The sequence below is a fragment of the Mauremys reevesii genome, linkage group 19 (genome assembly GCF_016161935.1).
Source record: "Mauremys reevesii isolate NIE-2019 linkage group 19, ASM1616193v1, whole genome shotgun sequence".
Classification (NCBI taxonomy): Eukaryota; Metazoa; Chordata; order Testudines; family Geoemydidae; genus Mauremys; species Mauremys reevesii.
This window is the reverse complement of record NC_052641.1, coordinates 21,472,236-21,490,689: the sequence shown is the minus strand read 5'-3', so window position 1 is coordinate 21,490,689 and position 18,454 is coordinate 21,472,236. Positions and strand designations below refer to the sequence as shown.

Sequence of the window (18,454 nt, the reverse complement as noted above, 5' to 3'; positions counted from 1 at the left end):
ATGAGCAGGATTTTTTTTTATTTTATTTTATTTTTTTCAAGACTAAGGGGATGAACCCAAGTCCTGGCTCAAATTCTATTTGGAGACAAGATACTTGTCACTTCCTGCCCTTAGCTGTTAAGTACCATTATTATGTGCTGTTAAACCAACTGCTGAGTCCCACCCCAGAGGCTGATGCTCTTCAGTGGTGGGTGAAAGTCTCACTTTATATTCGTATGCAAAGTCCTTTGGGAACTTTGGAGAAAAGCCCTTAACAACATAAAATGGTATTAATAAACTCATGGGAACAGGGTGATTATTATTACTTACCCATGGGAAAAGGGGAAGCTCTCGATAGCTTATCTAGACTCTGAAGTTTGTTTCAATTTAGCACAAGTCCACCAGAAAGTTTAACCTGGCCTTGCCTCTGCTCTCAGAGGGAACGTGATGTGACAAGATCTTACATTCCAACTGCTATCTGCGAACCCAACGTTCAGGGTTGGCTGGCTTTCCCATCACATACCTCCACTGCCCTGGTGGCTCCAGAGGTGCTGGACCGGACCTGAAACAGCCGAGTTGCAGCTGGTGCCGTCTGGCCTCCCTCCCTGGAGGTTCCACCCTTGTAGACAATCAAAGGTTTCCTGCCAAACATGCTCATCAGATGAGCTGGCTCTTTTCCCTGCACCACTCGTTTCTGGGGGGAAGGAAACTCAGAGTCACATATGAGATGATGCAGAGCAGCCAGGGATTCCCAAATAGGCTGCTCCTTTTCTCCCTCAGAGCATGTCCCCGCTGGGAGCAGAGAACCAAACCACTGCTTCTCACACACAAACTGGTCTGTGGGTAAATTAGGCCCTCAAAATTGCATAGCAGGGACCCCACATGTGGCAGCCTGACCCAACTAGCAGCAATAAACACTAGTGTAAAGAGTGTTAGGTGCCTTCTGGCTACGCAGCTGAACAGCCACCTCATCTTTACTATTCTTTGTCAAGTTCGTTTAGTGGGACCAAGGCCACCTGATGTAGATGCAGCTATAAAAGTCCCTTGTCACACTGCAGAAATCACCTGAAAAGGTGGCTTCTTGCACTGCATCTGGAGAAGACGCTAACAGGAACTCAGCTGATCATAACAGGAAGCAAAACTGGCAAGGGCTGAGTCAATAACTTTTACTAGTCCGTGGGCTGGGCTCCTGGTTTTGCTTGGCACAAAGCCTCTTCCAAGCAGCTCTGGCAGGGCAGGGTGTGCAAAGGCTGCTGCACCATTGCTGGGGTCTGGCAGCAGAGAACTGCATGGGGAAATGAATGTGCAATCAGGCCTGTTGCCATCCAGTATCATAAGGGGAAACCAACCCTCACCACAGATGTGACATTGCTCTGAGGAGGATCCTGAAACCATTCGGGGATTTCAGTCCCCACCTCTCCTTTAGAGTCACGAGAAATCTACGAAGCACACGCTCAGGGATCTGATGAGTTACACACTTTTTTCCCCTTTAAAGACAAACAAACTGCATGTTTAAGCTTCCTGCTGCCAAACAGTCACTTCCCTGAATCCCTCAGGCCTTTCACTCTTGGGGGGCAGCAGAGAAGAGGTTTGTCAAATCTTACACTGCCTGCACTGCCTTTTATAACCCTCGAACAGCACCGACATACTACAGAAATAGGCACTTTAGAAAGGCAAAATTTATAGCTATATGAGAGAGATGCTGCACTGAGCCTTTGTGTCATCTCCTAAAGATATGGCCCTTTTGGACAGGTTAACCCCACTGTGGATCCAGCTTAGAAACTCTGGGGAATTTATTTGCCTCTTGGGAGCTCTTTGCCTCTTTCTCCCGCCTGCATTTACCCTCTGGTGCCAGAGGCTCTCCTCTCACTCACATTTCTTTTCCCCTGCGCTTTGATTTTTAAATACAGCCAAGAATCAAAACAGATGTCTACGCTGACTCTGGAAGTTTGCACTTCAGATCAGTACCGCAGCCTATGGAAAGGAAAGCTAAATATATCCAAGGTTTTTCCTCTCCTCCCTGCCAGCAAGCAGTGTCAGCTACCGACACTTTACACCAACTGTCATGAGGCGAAGTTTATTCACCCCTGAGCATTATTAACAGTGAGGCGCAGAAGGGTGGTGTCTCTCACCGGAGAGGGGTGCTGGAAACTGGCTTGCCATGGCAAAGGCACACACATCATTACTTACAGAAGCAGTGGTTTTATGTACCTGCACGGGGCTGCCTCCCAGCTCTTCATCCAGCTGGACGCTGAGGAATGCGGAGGTTGTAATCTCATCCTGGGAGGAATCTGCACCCTGCCTGAAAAATACAGAACAAAATCTAACAGCCTTGTCCTCAGGTCACAGTGAAATTTCCTAAGCCCTAGAGAGGTCAGGAAAAGGCCAGGGACTCCTGGTTGTTAACCAACATGCACAGCATTTCACTGTAGGTTGGAGGGGAATCCGCTAACATACAGAGAGTGAAATGTTTAAGCAGGGAGATCGATACCTTTTCAAGGTGAGCAGGGTTTTCTAAGTATCCACGTTCTTCCATTGTGCCCAACCGTGTGGTAGCTGATTTAACAACACAGCTGCGGTGGCTGTTAGCAGCCTCCACACAGGGAACACTCCCTTAAGATTTCAGCTACACAGCTCATGATGGCGTGTAAGCCACACGAGAGAGCTCCCCTCCCCTGGCTGTGGCGGCTGCTTTCCCAGCGCCACTGGGGACTGCCTGGAAGGCCCAATCACTGTGTGCCTGATTCCTGTTTGCACTGATGCCTTCTTGCCCCCCATCCCCCTACTAACATTTGGCTGCAGGCTGAGCCTCTCCCGGGAGAAATCTAATTCCAGTTGGATCCTGGGGTAAGCGGCAGCCCAGAATGACATGATCTCACCGCAGTGGACTCCAGTCCCATGCAGTTACAGTGCAGGGCATTTGCTTTTGGGCTTCTCTCCAGAAAATCCCTCTTACCAAGTGTAGATAATCTGTCCCGTTTTTCCACCGTGCTTGTAGTCATACAGGATAATATAGCTGTCCCCTCCGTAGAACTGGCCATACAGTGAAGGATTCACGGGCACTTTAGCAGAGCCTTCTATTCTCCAGATCTACAAAACCAGCAGCAAGAAGGGGGAGGGCAAATACCCCAAACCAGGAAATGTGAGGACAGAACAAACTGTGCTACATTAACAAGGGACTTTTTTTCTGTTGATGTCACATATTTAACCTCCTACAAGCCATGGCCCTGCAGTGCCACCTACTGGGGAAAGGTGGTAAAACAACAAGCCCCATACAGCCTTGTGCAAAACCTTTCCAGAGAGGCCCGGAATCCAGGCAAAACTTGCCTGGTTTTGTTACAAACCCCAAACCTGGGCCAGGTGCACCAAAAGGCTCAGAATCCTTGGGGTAAATGTGAGTCAGGGGCAGGGTGCCTGTGAGCTGGGTGACAAGTCTTCTTGCTGGCTTGGTGGTACCCAAGAGTTCCTCCAGCCTAGGGCAACCTTGGGCTGAGCTTTCAGCCAGGCTGGCCCCCCAGATTTCCAAAGGAGCAACCATTGGCCAGGACCTCTTTTCAGCTCGGAACTGGGATTGCGCAGCAGAGAGAAGAGGATGCCTCAGCGTTTAGCCCTTCTGAGCACAACCTCAGCATGGCTCCTTCGCACAAACCCACGAGTCCAGGTGGAGAGGGGAGACGCTCCCTGGGGCAGTCCCCCTGCCCCTAATGCACTCCCAAACCGTCACCCTCCCCTCCTCCCCTGCCAGGAGGCAGATAATGGAAGAATCAAGAGGGGACACAAACTGGCCCCTGGGGGTGCTGGTGCCGCCATTCTCTCTCCGCGTCACCCCCCTACCTGTTTCTTGCCAGAGCCATCGTCCTCCATGCCGTGCTGGGCAGCCATGGCTGTGGAGTTGTGCAGCGTGGCGGCGTCGAAGGGCACCTTCTCCACCTGGGCGATGTGGCTGGAGATGTAGGCCGTGCCCAGCCCCTCCGTCTGGTCCCTGTCCCGCCAGTTCTTGAAGAACTGCTTGAACAACGGGGTCTCGCCGCTCTCGGGCAGCACTTGGATCTGAAACGAGGGAGCCGGCCCGTCAGGGGGAGTCTTGCCCTGAGCCTGGCGGGGCTGCCGTTCTAGCCAATCCCAGCTGTGACACGGGCACTGGCTTCAGGATGACACGGGGCCATATAAATCCCTAGGGCAACTCCACGGCAGATGCCCCAGGGAGGGATTCAGCCACAAAGAGCAATCCTGGGGCAGCCCAGAATTGATAAGTTGCAAACCCGCAGCTTCTGAGGTGCCCGCCGGTCTCACTGGCCCCATAAGGGGAGACGTGGCAATCATTCCCTCCCACTAGCCCCCGGAGCAAGGTGCTGTTCTACACACCCCACTGCTTGGCTCCGCCAGCACAGTGACCACTGGCTGCGAAGCATTCGTTTTCACCCGCCCCATGGGGCTGCTCAAGCCTGTTCTAAGCACAAATATACCTGGAAAGTCTGTGCTACCGCAATAAAACCACGGACCTCAGGAGCGTGTTCCACTGGTTACCACCACACAGTGGGGCTGGGAGAGGAGAAATCTCTCTTACGAAAATGCTGGAGAAGCCATGGGGCAAGTTGTCCCCACGAGACAGGTTAGTCAGCATCTCTTCATGCCCAACGGGAGTCGTTCTGAGTCCTTCCCGGGCTGTTTCTCTCTGTTTCTCCTGCTGGCCCTCAGACAGACTGAACTACCACCCCAGGTGTCTGGCTGAGGAGAGTTTGAGGTGCACCCTCGCTGGTGTCTGAGCGTCAGCCCGAGGGCAGGGCGTGCAGCCACCCAAGCCCCCCCGGCGCTGCTTACCTGGGTGTGTTTGGGGTACTGCATCTTGGAGATGAACTCGGAGGCAGTTTTCAGGGCTGCCTTCTTCTCTTCAGAGTTGGCCTTCTTGCCTTTAATAAGAACGAAAAGGGCAGTGCTGATGATTGTTAAATAATACACCCTGATTTAAAAACAAAACACTCCCCCTGATTTCCTTCATGCCCAGAGGGGAAAGCGAGTCACCCAGCCCACAAGTTAAACCCCTTCCACTGCTGCCCTGCAGAAGGGCTCCACCTGCAGGTGACATCACGGAGAAAACAGCCACCATCTGTCATGTAGTGAATGATTAGGATCACCTGGCAGAGAATTGATTTAATGAGCTATTCCATTTCTGGGGGCCTCGGGCACTGGAGCTCCTCGATCCTTCCTGTTCTCTGGCTGTGGCACAGGCTAGTTTAGCCTCCTGACAGCTGTAACACTTTGGTCTGATTCTGGTGGCTGGTTTGCGTGTGGAGGTGGGTGAACGGTGTTGGTGGCCTGTGATGTACAGGTCAGACTAGAGGGCTTGTGGTCCCTTCTGGCCTTGAATTCTATGACTCTATAGTTGTATGTGCCAAGTACTATAGCATATGGCCCAGTGACACAGTCTAAAACCCTCCCCCCTGCCCTGCACCATCCCAGTCATCCATGATCCACAGCCACGAGCCCCACAGCCGGAGATCCTGCACTGGCTACACCCTGCCTGGCAGGCTCCAAGAGAGGGACAGTCAGCAAGACCCTCTCCCCTGGTGCTCAGGCATCAGGATCGCGCAGAGGGAGAGAGACTGGCATAGCTAATGGGGGAACCATTTCCACATGAGCATCCCCACTGCCACATGCAGACCCGCATCCCTGCCAGGGCGCCCTACACAAAGATCCCCGCACGGGTATCCATGAATTTAAATGATCTTCCCTTCCACTCAGAACTTCTTAACTTTTTCTGCGAAGTCTCCCGAGATGCCCTTCTGAGCCTGTGCGCTGTTCCTTAATTCCCTGGAGATGCTGCAATTGACTGGCACCATGCGCTCCTTCCCCACACCCTACTTGCAGGAAGCTGGGACCAAGAATCGTATCTAGATCCCATGCACAGCTGCCTTTATCTACTCCTCCCTCCCCAGGGTACCTTTCCAAATGAAGATTTTCCCATCAGAGCCATGGTCCAGAATGAAGCAGTCGTTGGAGTCCAGTGCGGCCTGGGAGAACGGATTCTCGTCTGCTACCAGAGAGACAGCCATGTTCCCTGCGCCATTGGAGACCTGGGATAATGCAACACAAGGATCAGTTCAGAGACACTCTGTGGAAGAACCTGGAGTCCTTCTCCTCTCAACGTTCCACAGCTACATGTAGCAGTTGGAGGCGGACATCATGACTTGGGTGCACTGGTTTTCTTCACACCTCCTGTCCTGCAAACATGATGTTCTTGGCACAGCAGTGATGTGATACAAAGGGGTGGTCTGCCCCAAGGATTTCAGGGATTTCTCCCACCACTGCAGCTTCCTCTGAGACTGCAGAAATGGCAGCACATCTCTCCAATGTCCTCAGTGCAAATGCAGCCAAAGAGGCCTTGTCAGCAGAACTGTCCTGTGCCCCAAGGACTGGAAAGGGCTGTTTCAGCATCCTGATGACTATCCTGAGGAAAAGCCACTGGTGGGCTTGCTGGTCCACATCAAATGCGGGGGGGACTCAGACTCTAGAGTGACTAATGGACAAGTGTGGACATCACAAAACCACGTCCATACTTGTTTACTAAATCACCCGCCAGCGGATTGACACTAAACTCCCTTCTCGCCCCTTGAAGTGGGCTCTCCAGGGCAGGGCTGAGGGACACTGGCAGGTCCCTGTGGGCCAGTCTGCCCTGCTGTTACCCACACTGTGCCAGGCCAGAGCACTAAGCCTCCTGAGGGGAGGGATAGCTCAGTGGTTTGAGCATTAGCCTGCTAAACCCAGGGTTGTGAGTTCAGTCCTTGAGGGGGCCATTTAGGGATCTGGGGCAAATTCAGTACTTGGTCCTGCTGGTGAAGGCAGGGGGCTGGACTCAATGACCTTTCAGGGTTCCTTCCAGTTCTGTGAGATAGGTATAGCTCCATATACATATATATATATATATATATTAGCTGTCAAGCCAGCCTGCATGACAGGGGCAGAGGAGTTAACAGAGTTGGGTCCCAAGCTCCTTGATTCTAGTTCATTCCTGACAGAGGAGGGCTCCCTCTTCCCCCACTAAATACAGCTGCTAGGCTGATTCATTTCACATTACTTCCTTCTCTCATGGACAGCAACTGCAAGCTCTCCCAGCAGGCTGGCATGTGTGACATTTCACTTCCGTTCCTGACAATTCCAGCTCTCACATGGGAGTCATTAAGGCCCGGTCAAGGCAACAAAGTGATGGTGGCTACTTAGATGGTCTTGCATAAACTTTCTTTGCTAACACTTCATAAATAGCTAGCGACACAAGTGAGAATCAGAGCGCCTCTGCTCCGCTCCAGCTCTGTCTAGTTAGAATAAGTTAGACAAACACCTTTCAGCGATTGGTCTAGGTTTACTTGATCCTGTCTTAGCACAGGGGGCTGGACTCTCAAGGTCCCTTCCAGCCCTACATTTCTATGATTCCACCCTTTGCAGGGCTCCTCTGTCAGGAGCCATCTGCTTCTTGTTACCTTATACAGCTTAGCCAGCTTTCTATTGGATGCGTCAGCTTTGATGTCATCAGCGACTCCATCTGGCAGATCGGGCTTAGGCCCCAGAACCTGAGAGAGAGGAAAACAATCTGCTAGCTATGTGTGTGGATCCAAGACAATTTCTGCTCCCCAGATGCTCTGACCACAAAAAAAAAAAAAAAAATAACCAAGAGAAAATGTAGGTCAACTGCATCAAAACTGGTATGTTCTGATCTCCAAACGGGGCTCAACACCCACTGTTTTCTGACCCTGGCACAAGAGAACGGCCAGCAGAAACAACACTAGTACTGGGCACTTGAATAGCTCCCTCCCTCTGAGGATCTCAAAGCACTTCACACACATTCATTAATTCTTACACTGATACAGCAAACAGAAGGGGAAACTGAGGCACAGACAGGCTATACAATTTGTCCAAGGCCACCCAGCAAGTCAGTGGCAAGGCCAGAGTTAGACCTAGATATTGTGACTCACAAGCCTGTGCTGTAGCCATTCGACAGCGCTTCGCCTGCTGATATTGTATATCAACACACACATTCTGTACTGCACATGTGTGTGCAGGCCGTCCTTTCATCCAGACGCCACACTCATCACCCCAGCAGCTGATTGCACAGAGAGGACTTTGCTGTGACGTTTGGTGAAATACAAAGAAAGTGACCTGCAGCATTTGCTCCCGCTCTGACCCTTCCTCCACCACGTGGATATTGCCACGGCCACTCCGCTCATTATCCCGGATCCCCTTAGCCATCTGGGTGGCCTTCAGCCGCTCAAACCGATTGCTCTTGGAGCCGCACCACTGGTGGATGTCCTGCAGGGCACAGACAAAGAGTATGGCATTTCAGAGAGCCCCATCTCAGGAACACAAGGCTTCTTTAGGCAGCATAATGCAAAGAACACACCAATGGCTGGGTTAACAGGCCTGACCTAAGCAGCAGTGGTGCATTAGGGCCTTTTCATGTAGGTAAGAAGGGGCAGCCTGCAGCAGCAGTTGGTGAGGGGTTGGGAGGCGTGGCTCTAGGGGGCTGGAGTCCCACAGCTCATCAGACCAGGAAAATACAGCTCACTTTCCACCGTGGCAATAGGAGAGTTAATAGATCAGCTGTGCAGTTTGTGAAATCACTGGTGACCTGGGGGAGCCTCACACAGCTTAACACAGACTAGAAAGAAAAACAAATGGCTCACCAAGACATCTCCCATTCCCCGAAGATTTGCCGAACGTGTATTTAACTAGCAGACTTACACTGCCTAGATCAAGGATGAAACAATCTCCGTTGTTGAAACTGTCCCAGCTCACAGGGACCTCAGTAGCTCGAACCACTCGCCTGCCTTTGATCTGAAGGACTCTTTGGACAGTCACCTCATTGGGAACCACATGCTTGAAGCCAGAAGCAACTCCACCAGCCTAGAAGAACAAAGAAGAAGGTAACTCCTACTCACAATACGAATATAAAGGGGGTGAGCGGGAAGTGGAGGAAGCCAGGTCTATGTTGGCCTTTTTATTGCACTGTGTGTATTAGAGTAACATGCCCCTTCGGCTATTCCCGGTTACCCAGACTCCACCATTCACTCTCACAGCTGCTAAGAGAGAGAGTGAACAGAAAACAAAGTGAATTCAAAAGAGGAAGTTACAAAGACCATATCAGCACCGAGCTGGGAATAGTACTCATACTTCCTGACCACCCAGCCCATTGCTCTAACCACTAAAACAGGCTGCCTCCTTTTGAGCAGTCTGTCTGTGGACAACTGCCTCTCACACATTCTTTCACTCTCCACAACACGCAGTAAGAGAAAACTCACTTTTTTGCTACCTGTCCTTTTCACTGCATTTGTCCAAGGGGAGGTTTAAAATACTTTAAAAAATGATACATCCACAGATTAAAGGTCTGTATCTGGCAGAAGCTTCTGTTCTATTCTTGGACAATTTAGGCAGTAGGTTTCAGCCATTCCCCCAAAAGTGAAACCAAATTAAAAGGAGAAAGGAATGGAAAATACTAGGGTTACGAATAAGCAAATAAAAAAAATTGTAGGAAAATCCAGGACAAGGGAAAAAATAGCCAACTGTGGAAGAGTCTGGCGTAATGTTGCTTTGTTTGTGCCAGTGGATAGCTAATGTGGATGACTATTTCTGGACAATCTAATTCCACCCCCCTCCTATCCCACCATTTTGCACCACTATGGGAGAATGGTTCCCCAGTGCTTTCCCCCACCTTCCCGTAATACTACCGATGATCGCTGCCAAGAGAGCTAGCAGAGGAAATGTGGTGGGCATAGAAACAGAGACCCTGGAAAAGCCATAGCTAGTTGAGTAGCTGGGGAAGGATACAATCAATGCACAGGGCCAGGCATCTGCCATTAACTCAGATTTCTATTCCCCAAATCAGCTGCAGACACCTTGCGGCAGCTCCCTTCTTCCAAGAAAAACAAAACTCCAATCCCTACAATTGCCTGGGGCTTTCACTTCTGTCTCATTGAATCCAGCCCGGGCTCTCTTACTACGAGTTGCTGTTCTGTGCCCTGTCACTGAAAACAGCTGGTGAGGAATTTATTCCCTGTGATCGACAAGAGGGCAATCCTTACTTCTCGGTGACGTGGACAGGCTGGGAAACGGTCCTACTCAGATTCAGACCTGCTAGGCTGGATGTCCAGCAAATACATACTTTGTACTTCAGGCCAGATTTGAAGTATCCCAGGAAAGTTGAAGACTCGTGCCCTTGCACCTCCCGATGCTGGATAGCCTTCCCGTGAAGATAATCGTCCATCTGGACAGTGAATATGGCAGCTGCACCGCTTTCATCCTGACTACAGGAATCCCCTAGAAATCAAAGGAAGACACCAGGGAGTGAATACAGAGCCTCTGCCTTCTCATCCAGCTGTTTCACACTGTGCAAACAATTCCCTGGAGGGCTAGTTTCCTGGAAAACCTTTACTGACAGGTATTTGATTACAGCCAGGTAGGGACTGAGTCTCAGTTTCTCCATCTGTAAACCAGCTATAGCAACACTGACCTCCTTTGTAAAGCGCTTTGAGATCTACAGATCAAAAGCTCTGGATAAGAGCTAGGCGCTACTACCACTGACAGCCTGGCCAACTGCCTAGGCAAGAAGATGCATTCAGTCTGCCCAAAAGTCAGGCAATCTAGCAGACCCTTAGGGGGCACTAGTGCATCGGCAGCCTGGCTCTGCAGACTGTCAGGAACCCTTGAGAATCCCTCTCTCAGGAGATCTGGCATTGCTACAACATAGATATGACAATGCACTGAACTAGAATAGAACCCCATTGATCATTAGCAGGCTACTCCACTTTACAGCACCGCAGAGCTGCCATGGGGATGCGTGTTTTGTATGAGAGCTCAACTGGCACTTTACAAAAGTGTAAAGGTTTGTTGTAGAGACTGAACAACATTTTCCCTTCTTGTGGTTGTGCAGGACAATGATTAGTTGCTGCCCTCCACCCCAGAGGTGGTTGCATGTCAGTAGTTCATTGTTCGGGGAAAGTGTGAAACACTTTGGGATGAGAGGCGCTATGGGAATATAAAATTACATGGCCTTAACAGTGCCAGTTTTGCCTTCTTTTCCCTTGTGGCAGAACAGGTTTATCCAAGAGTCCTAGACCAGTGAGAGGAACACAGTGCAAGAATGTTCACCTTCCCTGGCTTAGCTCCAGGAGTTGGAAGAACTGCCAATTTCCATTAAGACAGAGACAAGCCCCTCGGACCTTACCTAACCAGAAATGCAGGTCATACTGCAGGTTCCCACTCCGCTGTTTGACGGTGTTCAGAACCAGATAAGCATCTCCAGTGAAGAAGTCTCCATACAGGTTTTTTGGCACAGGTACCAAGTCAAATTTCTCAATCCGCCAGATCTGTAGGCCCGGCTCCTTTCCAGCCTTCAGAAACTCAGCGTGTTCCACCATGCTGACAGGCTGGGAGAGGGAAATGGAACAGAGAATTCTCTTAGGCTTGTGCAGTACAATGAAGCTCTTGTTAAACTAAGACTGCTTCTGGACTCCTAATTACTGCGGTTCCAAACAACGACTGGGAAGTTTCCATTGGCTCTCGCACTGAAATCATCTAAGGAAAATCCTGCTTGACCTTTATTACTTTCCATGTCCATCCACCTCCATTTCCTGACTTCCTTCCTAGCCTCTTTTTGCCGCTATTCCCTGTTATCTGATGACTTTCTCCCTATCCATTCAGTTTTGCAGTTCTTTCTTCTCTGCTGATTAGTCATTTCTTTGTATGGAAGGGTGGAGGCAAAAGACACGGAAGTTCCCTTTCTATCCGTTCCTTTATAGAAACCTTCCATAAGTTGGAAGGCTCCAGGGAATATTTATATATTTTCCTTTCATCAATATATTTTACATGGTTTGCAAAATCACTGTTATATTTCCCTATAACATGTGTGATCTATTAGTCTCTCACAGGCAAACGCTGGGAGTCCCGTTATTGCTAGGCTGGAAAAACCATGACAGAGAACAATCTGACATTGGCAGGGAGGTGGATAGGTGATCTAACAGGACTTTTACATCCCTAATGTCTATGCTTCTATGATATTATGATGCACTATTTACTCCAACTCTTTCATATGGCTTCTAGGAATTACACTAATAAATCACTACTCCTGACGGCTGTTGACTCCCTTCAGACTACCCTGTCCCTAGCAAACTTTGCAATTCGAACTTGCCATTGCTGCCTCTATATTCTTATTATTTATTAAGCACAGACAATGTGTTATCACTTCTTTTGAGACAATAAAGTTCTAGGGCTACAACTAGAAAGAATTCAGGATAGCAATATTAAAAAGAAATAAACCAATCCTGATGCATTTCAGATTCAAGAAGAGTCTGTGTCCCTCTACCAGGGCAGGCCTAGCATGCCCCTGAGTACTATCAACTAATAACGGCGAAGACGAAAGAAATAAGATTACATCATAAGCATCCAGTACTTCAACAAAGAGGAAAGTTCACAGCAGTTAATGGACAAAAATAAAATTTATGCTCAGCTCACAAGGCAGAAATACAAAATGCTGCAGACTGGAAAGCAATACAGCAAGTTAGCTGCTGAATCCATATCTAAACTGAACCCTGTCATCAAATGGATATTTAAAACAGTGCCCTCTTACAGTTTCCACTCCACAGGCTGCACAGCTTAGTTAGGGAAGCCTTTTAGGAAAGCTTAAAACCATGCAGGAGAACATGACTCTTGCAAGTATTTTCTTAGCAGAGGAAAAGTTTTACAGTGTTTAATTATATGATTGGTCACTTACCACAGCTGAAAGAAGAACAGCTGCTGTAACGAGATAGCCGAGCCCTGCGACAGATACAGAGCTTGCATAGCTTAACCTCAGAGCCATTGTACAAAAAGCTGTGAGAAGAATGCAACTCTAGCCGGATTTGCACTGGAATTTAAGAAGCGTTTTTAACAGCAAAGGATTCTTCACTCTTTCACCTCCAACAGAAGAGGGACTGAGGAGCCCCAGCCCCTTTGCTTCCCTGTCAATAAAGATGTGCTGCATAAGCTGGTGTTTTATCACAAGGAAACACACCCAGCTCCCTCTGAAATATATGGGTGTAACATGCCTATGCACACGGTCCACTTGGAGGCTACACAGATTTATTCTGTGCAGTCATTTATGGAGGCTCAATCCCAAAAGACATTTATACAGCGCAATATGGTATTCATTACAGCAGGCGGTGCAATAATGGACAAATAAGCTAAATATTTGGTCAAAAGGCCAATAACAGAGAGAGGCATCAGCAATGGAGACAAAAATGTATCAGCTGAGAATTGGAAATAGAGAGTTGATGAGGTGCTGAGGAACAAAAAGGTTGTTCCAGATGGCAAGGCCTGTGGAGGAAAAGATTCTCGTACCAACGTCAGTGAACTGTGGGAAAGGACAGAGAGTGCTAAAGGGAGCCGGCTGAGGGGTCGGAGGGTGAGGATGATGTGTTCATATTTCCCTGTACATATAGATAAGCAAGAAGCAACATTGGACAAATGCTTTGCTCATGGATTTAAGCTTCTACACAAGCTACAATAATAACAGGAGTACTTGTGGCACCCTCCTGTTCTTTTTGCGGATACAGACTAACACGGCTGCTACTCTGAAACCAGCTACAATGAAATTGGTGTGAAGCAGAGGGGTTCTAGGTACAACAACGAAGGACCACTCGTCTGCTGGCAAAAGGACTTCCCTTGCCAGACAAGATGGGAGAGCAAGAGCTAGCTCAATAATTTCACACTGTATGCTTTTAGGGATTGAGCAAGATAACTATGACATGCATCTAGCAGTCTTTGGGCTTATTGAGTTCAACGATAACAGTGTAGAGCTGACGTCAAAAGACTCGAGAACCAGGCCTACTGTCTCCTGCCATGAGGTGAACAGAGCCAGCAATGAGCCTGTTTCATCCAAGTAGTGTACAAAACAATGAGTGCCCTATAATAAGATTTCTCACTAATTGCACTGCTAGGCCACATTAGAACTGTTTGTGTCATATGCCCCTGAAGTGGCTAGTCCATTAAAATATAATAGCCTACTACTACTACCACATGATGGAGTTACTCCTAGAGCTCCAAGCGCTACGGGTGGTGCTTTGGTGCTGAAGGTTCTGGGTTCAAGCGTTACTGAAAACCCATGCAGAGGTTTCTTGTAACCATGCTGTAGAGTCTGGGATGGTACGCCCACCCTAGGAGATCAGGGAGGAAACTAATCTCTCTCTGTGTTTATATTGCAAGCTACATGTATCTAGAGCAGAACTGAGTGGAATCTTCAGATTCATTACCCGACTTTCTGGGAAGATACTTAAACAAGGGTCTGTTACAGCTTCTCCCACCCCCAGTGAAGTCAGAGGCCAAACTTCCATTGACCTCAATGGGATCAAGATGAAGGACACACACACCGTAACATAGGAAAGCTTTCTCCTCTCCTCATGAGAATCATTTTCGATCTCTCTCTGTTTTGCTAGAACACTATGTTTTTTGTTCCATAGTTTCCGAGCTGGTGCTCTGTGTCTGGACATTTGGCTATTAAGTTATTTCAGATCCTGGCAAGCTCCTGCTCAGTTAATAGACTTTTGACAGTAAGTATCAAAACAAAATTTCCTTGGAAGTTCTCAATTTTTAACAGAGAATAAAAACAATTTCTTCATCTGGCTGGGCTTGGATAGATTTTTCTCCCGTCCCTAGGGAGGGAGCTCACACAGAGCATCAAGGGTCTGAAAAGCAGCAAACATTTGCTGGAATCATAAGTGTTGGCCAAAGCAAGTTGAGCAGTGCTGGGAAGCCATCAGTGAATGGCTCTTACAGCTGTTCCATCTGTGGTCCACCCAAATCCAGAGGACTACACTGAAAAACAAATGAGCAACAACGTTGGAAAGAGAGACAAGTCCCTTGCAGATGGAAAGAGAGTTTCAAGTATTTATTCATAAACATTTATACAGTGCCAGAACTTTGCATGCAACTCCACTGAGACTGAGGGGAAAAGACCCAAGGCAAAGTGCCTAAGTAATTCAGGAGCCTACATCCCATTTTCAAAAGTGACATAGGGTCCTATATCCCATAGACTGAGGCTCCTAAGTCACTTAGGTGGGTTTGAAAATGTTAGCCCCAACCCCTGTCCTGCAGAGCTTACAATATCAATTAGACAAGTGCAAAGCATGAAGGTAGACAAAGGAAATGGGTAAGGAAAGGAGAATGAAACAAAAATCATGTGACCAACATAGTGAGCAAATAATAAATTATGGTTCTCTTAGGACAGAAGGTGAGGAGTACATGTAATATTCACGTGGCTGGTCCAGCCTACTACAGCTGTCAGCAAATGTAGTTACGCCTTTTACTGGAATGGCAGAAAACTGAGCTTTGGTGTGAAGGGTTCAAAGCTTGTTGCTGACATGTGGCAGAAGTCAGTGCATAGATTATAGAGAAGATGTCACTGGTGGAAAGCATGGCAAAGAAGTGGTGTGAAGCAAATACTAGTATAACCATCCAAATCACCCTCACAACTGATGCAGAGTAAACCCAACATCTTACACACAGAAAAGGCATTCAAGGACAGCAAAGCTCCATAAACACAGGGCACTGAATACACAGTTTCAGTGCTGGGGAATTATCTGAAGGAGGCTTGGCTGCGCAGGGATGAAAACAAAAGCTTTTAAGGAAAGAAGCCCCTGTGTTTTGAACAAACAGCAGAAGACAACTGCTTATTATGGAAGCCAGCTGTGTGCTTAACATCTCAGTAAGCACGAAAGGTCTATTCAAGAACATCTTATAAATGTGTACCTTCCTACTGAGATAATTATGGGGATGTGCTCACTAGTTACAGCACACAGTGCCCTAGACATATAGCAAATGAAAAGTAACATCTACAAGGAAGCTTGAATTGTCTAATTGCTCAGTGGCAGGGTACATGAGTCTTCCAGTTTGGAGTCTGCTTTTTCAAAAGAAGTTTTCAGTGAACTGTGGTGAGGTGTTCACCCTGTACATGTAGTGAAAGGGTTAACGTGGGCCCAAAAGGCCAATTAACCCACCTGGCTGAACCTGGAGGGTGCCCCAGGCCTAATGAAAGATGAAGCCCTGCTGGAGAGGAGCTGGGTGGAGCTACAAAGACAGAAGGTCTGGCACAGAAGGGGTTGTAAGGGAAGAATTGTGCAGGTGCTCTCTGGGACAGGCAAGAGCTGTGGGAAACACCCCTGTAGGTAAAGATACCTGAAGGCACAGGACTGGAGCAAGCTCCTAGAGCTGATGCTGCTACCAGGGCAGAAAGCAGACCTCTGGGGAAAAGCCTGGGAGGCACTGCTCAGCACAGATAGCCCTGCAAGGGGCTGGGAAAAGGGCCTGAAGAAAGGCTCATGGTAGGATGGGGTCCAGGGAGGCCGAGGCAAGGTGTCTGATAGAGCAGACTGTGGCTGTTTCCAGGATCCCTGGATTGCAACCCACTGTGCAGGGTGGGCCTGGGTTCCTCCCTCCACCACTGGGAAGGTGGTGTGAAGCCCCTGACACAGGGGGATAAGGCTGCTTTAAAGCCCTCATGTACGGACTGTGGGTCTGAGGCCCCGCTATGAGGACACTGGATTTGTGTTGGATGTGCTGTTCCCCCAGGAGGGATGGAACTAAAACGTGACCTGGCTGAGCTGCAAGAAGAGGCAGACCACTGCAGCGGCCATTGCCTGGGGCACTAGAGAGGACAGAGCTGCTGTGCTACACCCAGCCGTGAGACGGGGGATGCTAGTGGTGAGGCCACTCTTCGGCAGTACGTGATTGCCGCTGAAAGGTAGGCTGGCTGCCCTGGGTAATGCGGGCTTCCGCTGAGCACCAGAGTGATGCAGGTTAGGCTCCTTTCTGCCCCACCCCGACACTGCTGTTGCCAGCATGCCCCAATTCTCTTCTGAACACACTCCCTCCAGGGAAGGGGCATTCAGTCTCCTGGGCCTACTTAATTCTTGGCCGCTCCTAGTGGCTAGGAACCAGGGGCCAGCTGCAGTGGGGCATTCTATGAGGTGGGTGTCTGCGCACTAGCGACTGGACCGGAAATGCAGGACTTCGGTTACAATGTTACAGCTGGTAAAAAATGTGAAGTTGATGTAACGAACACTTGTTAGCTCATTGGCTGAGGGGCATGGGCTCAATCTCCCCCTACTATATATCTTCTCTGCCATGCTGTCCAGTCTCCTCCTTTCAAAACTCTTATGGGACGCAGCTCCCACCACTTCTCTCCGGAGACAATTCCACAGAGTAAAGTGTTTGTGGTTGGGTTTTTTTTCCCTAGTATCCAGCTGAAAAGTTCCTTTTCTTAAGTCCACCCCACTACTCCTAATGATACCCTGCTTTTTACCTCCCTAAATAATTCTCTCTGGGCATTTAAGCCTTTCATATATTTGCAGACTGGCATGCTTCACACTCAGCTGTCATTCAGCCAAGCTACATAAGAATGGCCATACTGGATCAGATCAATGGTTCATCTAGCCCAGTATCCTGCCTTCCAACAGTGGCCGGTGCCAGATGTTTCAGAGGGAATGAACAGAACAGGGCAATTTATTAAGTGATCCATCCCCATTTGGTCCACTCCCAGCTTCTGACAGTCAGAGGTTTAGGGACACCCAGACCATGGGATTGCATTCCTGGCTAATAGTAACTGGTGGATCTATCCTCCATTGAGGATACTCTCATACTGACCCCCATAAATCTGATCTTTCTGCATCTTACTCATTTTGTTGCTCTTCTCTAAATTCTTTCTAACTTGTCTCTATGTTTCTGGTAACGTATCTGGTGCTGAATGTGACATTCCAGGCATAGTCTCACCAGAGCTCTTAAGTGCTTCAGTTACGCAAATAAAAACAAAATGGATAGAGAAGAGCTACTACTGCCCAGGCCCATGACATGTGTAGTCCAGACTCACATCTGCTCACTTTCCCTGCTATATCCCATTGCAATGTCAATTACAGGGAATCGACTTTCCCATGACTCTAGTCTGACCTATCCCGGCACCTCTAATTCAAACACTTCCCTACTGCCTCACCGCACACACCACCTACAGCTCCTACTGCTGCTATCCAAAACCTCCTTTTGAAAGGTGGCAACAGGCACTGGAGAATCAGCTGGTGCTTAGTGAGAAAGGGGAAAATGCTGCAGCCAATGCATGAAACAAGAGAGTTTTCCGCTCGACTCAGGCTTCTGATTTACATTTGACCACAAACATTCCAGCAGGCTCACCAAAGCTTAAGGAATGCACAAATTCTACCAAAACATCAACTGATTGGTGGTATTGCCAGAGCACAATATGTGCAAAATAATAAAAATATTCTAAGAGTTTCCAAATTAAAATTCACTAAAGTGAGATTCCAGTTTCTTAATTACACTGGAATAAGGGGACTGGCTATTCAAGGAGCCAAACAGTCAGGTTTATGAAGAAACAAATATTTGCACACAGGTCTTTCCTCAGAACAGCTGCGGCTATGAAAGCAGTAAGACTAGAAGGATGGTACTTCTA

General features: G+C 48.5%; 1 protein-coding gene across 4 annotated transcripts in view; it reads right to left on the bottom strand.

The window, feature by feature from the left end:
• Nucleotides 1-18,454, bottom strand: part of GSN (gelsolin) — a 45,069-nt gene that overhangs the window by 6,804 nt on the left and 19,811 nt on the right. For 3 of the 4 annotated variants that reach the window (XM_039506279.1, XM_039506280.1, XM_039506282.1), the window contains 11 exons: nucleotides 11,192-11,393; nucleotides 10,130-10,284; nucleotides 8,713-8,874; nucleotides 8,131-8,280; nucleotides 7,455-7,544; nucleotides 5,921-6,053; nucleotides 4,801-4,889; nucleotides 3,814-4,029; nucleotides 2,936-3,069; nucleotides 2,191-2,281; nucleotides 503-673 (listed from right to left, as the gene is read on the bottom strand). In XM_039506279.1, the coding sequence (XP_039362213.1) occupies nucleotides 503-673; nucleotides 2,191-2,281; nucleotides 2,936-3,069; nucleotides 3,814-4,029; nucleotides 4,801-4,889; nucleotides 5,921-6,053; nucleotides 7,455-7,544; nucleotides 8,131-8,280; nucleotides 8,713-8,874; nucleotides 10,130-10,284; nucleotides 11,192-11,393 (1,593 nt within the window). Of the gene's footprint in view, nucleotides 1-502; nucleotides 674-2,190; nucleotides 2,282-2,935; nucleotides 3,070-3,813; nucleotides 4,030-4,800; nucleotides 4,890-5,920; nucleotides 6,054-7,454; nucleotides 7,545-8,130; nucleotides 8,281-8,712; nucleotides 8,875-10,129; nucleotides 10,285-11,191; nucleotides 11,394-12,736; nucleotides 13,002-18,454 lie in introns of those variants that run through there. The other variant, XM_039506281.1, reaches the window with a different exon arrangement.